We start from the raw sequence: 8,639 nt of genomic DNA on the forward strand, positions 1-8,639 counted from the left end.
TGTGGAGGCTGAACAGGTTCAGGTCCCGTAGCCTCTCCTTGTAGGGTCTGCCCTGCTGCCCCCGATCATGTGAGTGGCCCTCCTCTGGACCCTCTCAGTGCTGGCCTTATCCCTCCTGAAGTGCGGCACCCAGAACTGGATGCAGTACTCCAACTGCAGCCTAACCAGTGTCGCATAGAGGGGGAGGATCACCTCCCTGGACCTGCTCGTGACGCATCTGCGGATGCGTGACAAGTTGCAGTTAGCTTTACTGATCGTGTCCTCACATTGGCGCCCCATGTTCATTTTAGAATCGATAATGACTCCAAGATCTCTTTCTCCCATTGTACTTTCAAGGAGAGTTCCCCAGCCTATAGGCATGCTGCTGGTTCTTCCTGCCCAACTGCAGTGCTCTGCACTTGTCAGTGTTGAATCCCATCCTATTCTCATTTGCCCACCCCTGTAACCTGTCCAGGTCTAGTTGTATCCTGTCCCTCCCTTCTAGCGTGCCCACCTTGCCCCAAATCTTGGTGTCGTCGGCAAATCTGAACAGGGTGCTTTTCACCCCCTCGTCCAAGTCCCTGATAAAAAGATTGAATGGTACAGGCCTGAGGACCGAGCCCTGGAGGACTTCACTGCCCACATCCCTCCAAGTCAAAAATGACCTGTCCACCACCACTCTCTGAGAGCAGCCCCCTAGCCAATTTGTGACCCATCTGACTGTGCAGGCATCAATGTCACAGTCACCTAGCTTTTTAATGAGAATGGGGTGGGAGACAGTGTCAAAGGTCCTCCTGAAGTCCAGAAAAACTATGTCCACCATGACACCTGCATCCAAGGATTTTGTGACCTGATCGTAGAAGGCAATCAGGTTGGTCTGACAGGACCTGCCCCTAATGAACCCATGCTGGTTGCCCTTGAGCATCCTCCCCGCTGCTGGTCCCTCGCAAATGTGCTCCTGGATAATTTTCTCAAAGAGCTTCCCCAGGACCGAAGTAAGACTAATGGGCCTGTAGTTGCCTGGGTCCTCCCTCCTCCCTTTTTTTGAAAATGGGGACCACGTTAGCCTTCTTCCAGTCTTCTGGTACCAGACCAGAGCACCACGAGTACTTGTAAAGCTGTGCCAGGGGACTCGCGATGACCCCTGCCAATTCCCTCAGCACCCTGAGGTGGAAAGTGTCTGGATCTGCTGATCTGAACACATCCAGCCCCTCCAGAAGTTCCCTAACTCAGTCCTCCCTGACCGTAGGCCTGGCAGAGTCACTCCTGAGTCTGTCCTGTATGCCAGCGGGAGAGAAGTCCCGGTCCCTGCTCAGAAAAATGGAGGCAAAGGATCTGTTAAAAAGATCTGCTTTTTCCTCTGGTGCAACCACCAGATTGCCAAGCGTATCCTGCAGGGGCCCCATGTTGCCTGGTGCCTTCTTTTTGCTCCCTATGTATTTAAAAAAGGACTTTTTGTTGTCCTTGATCCTTGTTGCTAGCCCTTGTTCCGTCTCTGCCTTAGCCTTCCTTTGGTACCTTAGCTACCACCTGCTGATCGACATAGCAAAAGTGAAACTGGAAGTCCCACCGAGGCACTTCTGGTTTTGCCACCGCAAGCTGAGTCCCACTTTTTCCTTGCAGACCACGGCCTGGGGCACAGCAGCCTGTGCGGGGGCCCCCCTCCCTGTCCCCTGGCACAGTGACACTGGGGAGTGAAAGCCTCATTGCACTGGACACAGAGGGAGGGGCGGTGGCTGGAACTTCCAGCCTGAACAGGCAAAGACGCCTCCAACCCGCCAGGCTGTGTGGGGAGGGCTGGCCAAACTCAAAACATGGCACCCACGTACCCCCTACCCGTGTCTTGTATACCCCCAGGGGTATGCGTACCATGGGCTGAGAAACACTGGCCTAATCCATCCAGCAGCAAGGCAATCGAGACAAGGCAGCTTGTTTACTCTTAGCAGAAACCGAGGTTTGGGAACAAAACAAATTCATGTACCAGGACCTGGAATCTTGGGGACCTATTTCCCACTTGCCTGAGCCATAGCTGCCTTCCTGTTGTGCAGGGAAGTGACCCTCCTTCCCTTCTCTTTCAGCATCCCCAGCAGAGAGGGATACAATCCCTGAGTCACAGAATCATAGAGAATGAAGGCTGGAAGGGACCTCAGGAGGTCACATCTAGTCCAACCGTCTGCTCAAAGCAAGACCAGCCCCAACTACATCATCCCAACCAAGGCCATCCAGCTGGGTCTTCAAAACCTCCAAAGATGGAAATTCTACCACATCTATGGGTAGCCTGTTCCAGTGCTTCACTACCTTCCTAGTGAGAGTTTTCCTTCACATCTAACCTAAACTTCTCTTGCTGCACCTCAAGACTATTGCTCCTTGTTCCAACATCTGCCACCATGGAGAACAGTCCAGCTCCATCCTCTTTGGAACCACCGTGCAGGTAGCTGAAGGCTGTTATTAAATCCCCTCTGTCTTCACCTTCGATCTCACATGACAAGGAAGGGACACTCCAAGGCTGCTGAAGTGCTACATTAAGTGCTTTAGGAAAATCCAAGTTCTTTTTGGCTCAGGAAGAGAAGTGACCAGCTTGCAACTCTTGCTTTGTTCTCCCAATAGTTTTAACCCTTCTACCTTGGACTAATGAAAATGGCCTGGTCAGGCCGCAGCTGGAGTACTGCGTCCAGTTCTGGACGCTGCGCTTCAGGAGGGATGTGGACAACATGGAGAGGGCCCAGAGGCCACTCGCATGATCGGGGGCAGCAGGGCAGGCCCTACGAGGAGAGGCTACAGGACCTGAACCTATTCAGCCTCCACAAGAGAAGGCTGAGGGGAGATCTAGTGGCCTGTTACAAACTAGTCAGAGGGGACCAGCAGGCACTGGGGGAGTCCCTGTTCCCCTGAGCACTACCAGGAGTGACCAGGAATAATGGTCACAAGCTGGCAGAGGGTAGATTTAGGCTAGATATCAGGAGGCGCCACTTCACTGTCAGGGCGGCTAGGATCTGGAACCAACTTCCAAGAGAAGTGGTGCTGGCTCCTATCCTGGGGGTCTTTAAGAGGAGGCTAGATGAACACCTTGCTGGGGTCGTTTGACCCCAGTACTCTTTCTTGTCATGGCAGGGGGTCGGACTCAATGATCTGCTCAGGTCACTTCTGACCCTACAAACATGAAACTATGCAACTATGAAACTATGGATGTTTTCAGACCATAAATGACCCATACGTATCCACACCTTTTGAATAGTAAACTAGCTTTGCATAGCAAAATGACCACGGTAAAAACTAAAAGGCAAGGAAAATGGTAGCAATTAGTTTCCTGTAACAAAGCATCTCAAATGCATTACTATACAATACCAGGGTTTCACTCTCTCCATAATCATGAAAGGTGCTGGGGTCACACACAGCTCCCCTCTGACTGACATGCCCCAAGGGAAGTCTAGTTGGAGGATGCAGTTTGAGACACAGAACATGCACTTCAGTCCCTGAAAGCATACAGCTTTCAAAAACATTTTAAGGAGAATCTCACAAAATTCCCAGAACAGAATAAGAGACTGCAGACTCTGGTTTGGTCCCTTTGTGCTTCAGACCACAGTTTTTCTTCAGGTATATCTATGTAACGTAAGTTCAGAGCAAAATATTAACAAACAGATGAACTGATAGGGACACTAAAAACTCGCAGAACCAAGCAAGCCGGAGAACCCCACATGCTACAGCTAAAGACTGACCCACACACTAATCCCTTGCAACCAGATACATGAAAATAGCAGGGAAAATGTTGCAGGGAGTAATTAAAGGGGCAATGTCTGCTTCAACACCTACATGGGAGAACTCTGGTTGTGATGGTACAGGAAAGGATCCAGAAGTAAAGACTGGTGCACTCTGGGACACTGGACTCGAAGCCTGGAGTAGCACTGGAGGTCCTGATGGGACAGGAGGATTATCAACTTCCATCAGTTCGTCTCCCTTCTGTTGCTTCAGGGCAAGTTCCCCTCCTGCTAGAGCAGCCATATCCATCTGTTCATCTAATTCAGAAGAGGGAGATTATAAAAGTTAGAGGTACACCAATGTATTGGTTGTGTGTCAGATGGCACCAAAGAAAGGAAAATTAACATTATTGGCCATCAGCTTTTTTTGGCCGGAATAGCCAATAATGTCACTGATAAACATAATATACCTTCTGGCCAGGGCCCCCAGATGCTGTGTGCAAGCGCACAACCACAGCAGGCACGTGGCCAGGAACACAGGCAGGCAGTGTGGAGACCAGTGCCTTGCAGGTAAATCTGTGGAGGGGAAAGGGCATGTGGGGGAGGGGCTGCAGATCAAGGCCCCCACGGTGAGGGAGGGAGTGGGGCAGGGGCAGGGGCTGCTGCCCAGGGCAGTGAATGAGACCCAGGACCAGGGCAGGGAACAAGACAAAGCCGCAGGCAGCTCATCCAGGGGGCAAGGGGGACACCCCCTGAGGGAGGCACGGGGGGCTATGTGCCTCCCAGATTTGTGTGTGGGGGGTGGAGGCATGCTGCCCACTGTGGCCTCGGGGCTCTCCACTCTGCTACCTTTGCCCTGGGAGCCACGTGCTGGCCATGTGTCCCCTGCCTGTTTGGCAGTAGTGGCAGCGGTGAGTTGTGCCCACTTCCAGGTGGGCAAGGGACACACGGTTAGTGCACAGCTCCCGAGGCAAAGGCAGCAGCGTGGAGAGCCCCAAGCCCCAAACAGGCAGCCTGCCTCTGCTCTTAAAAGCGTTCCCACGCTTAAAAATGGTGACAGTGGCACTTGAACTAAAACTCATCAAATGAGCTTTAGTTCAAGCACACCTGCCACCATTTTTAAGTGCCTGGATGCTCTCTGGACAAGTCGCTCCCCACCCCAGCCCCAGGTCCCATTACACCTGCCGCCATTTTTAATTGCCTGGATGCTCTCTGGACAAGTCGCTCCCCACCCCAGCCCCAGGTCCCATTACACCTGCCGCCATTTTTAATTGCCTGGATGCTCTCTGGACAAGTCGCTCCCCACCCCAGCCCCAGGTCCCATTACACCTGCCGCCATTTTTAATTGCCTGGATGCTCTCTGGACAAGTCGCTCCCCACCCCAGCCCCAGGTCCCATTCACTGCCCTGACTGGACAGCAACCACAGCCCCTTCTGCACACCCCCCCTCACCCTGTGGGCCCCAATTTGCCCCAATGCTCCTTCCCCTCCACAGACTTACCTGCAGGGAGCTGCTCTCCATGGTGCCTGGCCGTGCTCCTGTAAATTGGTTATCGGATCAGCATCAGCCAATATGCCTGGAGAATAATCGGGTATCGGCCAAGCAAATCTTTATCGGTGCACCCCTAGTAAAAGTTGATTGCTAGGGATTATGTGCATGTTACCCATACTTAAAGTTACTTTACATGTTATAAGAGGACCAATTTTTTTTTTACTGCTTATAACTTTGCCAAACCTTTAACTGTTTAGGCCAAAATTTTCTAAGTCAGGCATTTGCCTCAAGCTGAATTCTTTTAGGAATTTTCAGAAAAAATAGTTTAGCCATATCCTAGGAGCAGGTCAGGGAAGAATGCTTTGCTTACATCACGGCAATGTTGTTGTAATTATAACAGCTCAGCGAATATATGAGGAACAAGATTTGTTGACTACTATTTTTTTTGGAAGACAAGCTTCCAGGCACTTAAGTCTTCAGGTGCAAACACAGCTTTTGTGTGTTGTCTGAACCATGCATGCACTTTCCATGCAGAACAACCTTAGCAGAAAGGAACACAACTGTACTAGTCCCCTGTATTCTCTAATGTGGACATCAGAGGGGGGGGAAGTAGTTCATGATTGCGCACCCTTTACCTTCTTCCAAAGAAACAGGAACAGCCATGTGCAAGGAACAGTCCACAGCACAGGCACATGAGGAATCTATTATGATCACAAATGTTAAGACAGAGGAAAGAAGGGGGAAAAGCAAGCTGTCTATTCAGGTTGTAATGCTGATGTAATTCTAAGCAGGGCTGGGGAAAAACTGCACACATGCACACACACAAAAACCTGGAGGAGAGCATATGGGAAGAGATCAAACAGAACCCTATGCAGACAGGTTTTACCTTGTGTTTCTTCCTGTTCTGTGGGACTGCTGGGAATAAGAGCACTGGACCTGAAGATACTAGAAGGAGCAGCTGGGCCTGAAGAATCACTGCAGAGCCAGGGAGTTGGGGGTGGGGAAGGAAAAGAAAAAGATGTGTAAAGATTTACTCCTCTTATTCCACAGTTAGTTCCAGCTTTTCACAACAGGAGCCTGGCTCACTAATCAACACAATCAGCCTAAGTCCCATGAAGGTCTTGTAGATGAGCCTGAGCAGAGAACCAAACGCTCATTTTCTGTGAAGCAAATATCTACAAAACACAGCTGTATGGCACACAGCAACTACACTAAATCTGAGAAAACCAATATGGAAACAAGCCCGGTGCCGACATGTAGAAAGAGGTGAATGGAGCAGGGATTTGCACCCATGTCTTCCAAGTCAATTATTTCCTCGTTTCAGTCCAGCCCAGGTAACTTCAGCATTGAACACTTACATAGGTAATCTTTCTTTAAATGTTATAAAGCTATTTGGACTGAAATATAATCTGAAGGTAGTGATCTCACAAATTACAATTTCTACACAAATGTATTCCTTTCATTGGTTTTAAATTGCTACCTTTCAGGTTGCATCCCCTTCATTTTTCCAATTCTAAGAAAGATAATGAATAGTTAGGAGGATTTCTTCTTATGTTGTATGCCTCTATCATATCATACAAGGGTAGAGTACTGGTTTTGAGCTTTGGCTAGGAAGATTCAACAAGAGACTTCCCTGAGAGCACTTTCAGTGAAAAGCAGCAGAACAAAACCAGACTGGGAAGGGTTCTGAACCCAACTGAAGGAGAGGAACCCCCCAGACAGCTGATGAAGGGGGGGAGCAAAATGGGCAGTTGCTGAAGAAGTTAAGTGGGACAAGGTGGAGGGGGAAAGGTTAACATGGGGAAAAAAATAAAGCTTGCTTCTACTGGTAGGGGCAGAAGACTGAGGAAAGGGAGAGGCTGAGGAGAGAACAAGGGATACAGGGGAAGATGGGCAGAAGGCAGATCATGGGTTGGGATAGGGGTTATTAGGGGAGACTGAAGAGTTTGAGTATGGCATGGGGATGAGAGGTTTGTAGGTCAGTGACAGCAAGAAGGGAAACAGAGGCAGAGAGAGGTCACATCCGATCCTGTCACCAAAATCCTGTGCAGGAAACAAGCTGAAGGTAGATTTGAGAAGGGTCAGGAGTGCTGAACCAACAGATGGGACTGCAGGCGCAGGAGACAGAGTGGAGAAGCAGAATGTCTGACTGGAACTACAGCTCAACTAAAGGAAGATAAAGAACTGTTAATGCTGGAAGTCAGCTTGCTCATAGGACTTCCATCAGATACGCCCTGCTCTCTGAGGTTGGAGGGGAAGATGGATTTTATGATGGAGGAAAGGGGCAAAGGAGTCCAGGATGGCAGAGAAAGCATGTGTAGAGAATCAACTGCCATGTTCAGTGAGGAGCCAGGAGGAACAGGCTGAGTGTGCAAGAAAAGCTGCTGTCTCCAACAGACTGGCACTCACAGAAGGACAAGGTAAGAAGAGGCCATGGACAACACTGAAGGAAAACAGTGAGAGAGACAGGAGGGGTTAGTCAGTGACGCAGAGATCCAAAGCAGCAGTGTGTGGGGAAAGCCAGGCTCAGTAAGCAGCAATCCTGGCAGACAGGAGTGTTGATCCAGGGCTGCAGGCAAAGAGAGGCAACTCAGTCTATCCCTGCTCATCTATATCTGTCATTTCCTTTACCAGGGACCTTTACCTTTGTATTATCAGTGTTCCTAGCTCACATCTTCATCTAACCAGAATGATTTTCAGCACCACTCGCCTTCTGCCCTAGCTCTTAACATATCTCCACTCCAAACACAAATCTAACTTTGTTAGTCTTCTTCACTAGAAATAAGAAACTTCTATGATTAAAAAAAGCCTATTCCATCTGCATGGGCTCAGTTACATCCATACTTTGCACCACCATCTTGGCATCCATACAAAAACATCCCAAAACATCCTTGTCTATCCAACCCTGCACTAAAGTCCTTGAGGAAAAGCTGCCAGAGATCCTGACATGCATGGAGCAGGGGACATCCCAGCAAGACACTGGGAGCTTAGGATAACTGCTGCAAGGCAAAACATAGACTACTGCAGTCATTGCTTGAAGCTAAAACTGAATAGATTTTACAATTCCTTCCCAACTTCCAACACAGCAGAAGAACAGAGCAGAAGGCAATAAGCATCCTTCTTAAACAAGCAGAACAGAGGGAGGTACAGGACCACTGTCTCACAATAAAGCCTATAAGGTCTCTTCTTTTTCTTTTGACAAAGATTGAAAAAATTATTAAGGGGGCTCAGCGTCTGCTCCCACACAGAAGCCATAAATCAATGTCCTCAACTCCTGAAACCTTTGTTAGGAACCAAAATTATTCCTAATCACATCAAGCTTCAAAAGTCATCAGTTTGCAGGAAGTTACAAATTCAGTTGAAAGTTATGTTCCAACATGAATTAAACCCTCCATGTTGCATTAGGCTGTTTTTGTTGTAAACTCATGCAGGTTAGTACAGGGGGGGGGGGGGGGGGGGGGGGGGGGGGGGGGG

At 49.4% G+C, this 8,639-nt stretch overlaps 1 protein-coding gene across 5 annotated transcripts in view; it reads right to left on the reverse strand.

The window, feature by feature from the left end:
* Positions 1-8,639, reverse strand: part of TP53BP1 (tumor protein p53 binding protein 1) — a 73,483-nt gene that overhangs the window by 45,584 nt on the left and 19,260 nt on the right. For 4 of the 5 annotated variants that reach the window (XM_019503865.1, XM_019503862.1, XM_019503863.1 and 1 more), the window contains exons 9-10: positions 6,052-6,140; positions 3,790-3,992 (exon numbers count right to left, since the gene is read on the reverse strand). In XM_019503865.1, coding sequence (XP_019359410.1) covers positions 3,790-3,992; positions 6,052-6,140 — 292 coding nt within the window. The remainder of the gene's footprint in view (positions 1-3,789; positions 3,993-6,051; positions 6,141-8,639) is intronic. The other variant, XM_019503866.1, reaches the window with a different exon arrangement.

This window comes from Gavialis gangeticus, unplaced genomic scaffold (assembly GCF_001723915.1).
Source record: "Gavialis gangeticus isolate Ggan-Ray unplaced genomic scaffold, GavGan_comp1, whole genome shotgun sequence".
Taxonomy (NCBI): domain Eukaryota; kingdom Metazoa; phylum Chordata; order Crocodylia; family Gavialidae; genus Gavialis; species Gavialis gangeticus.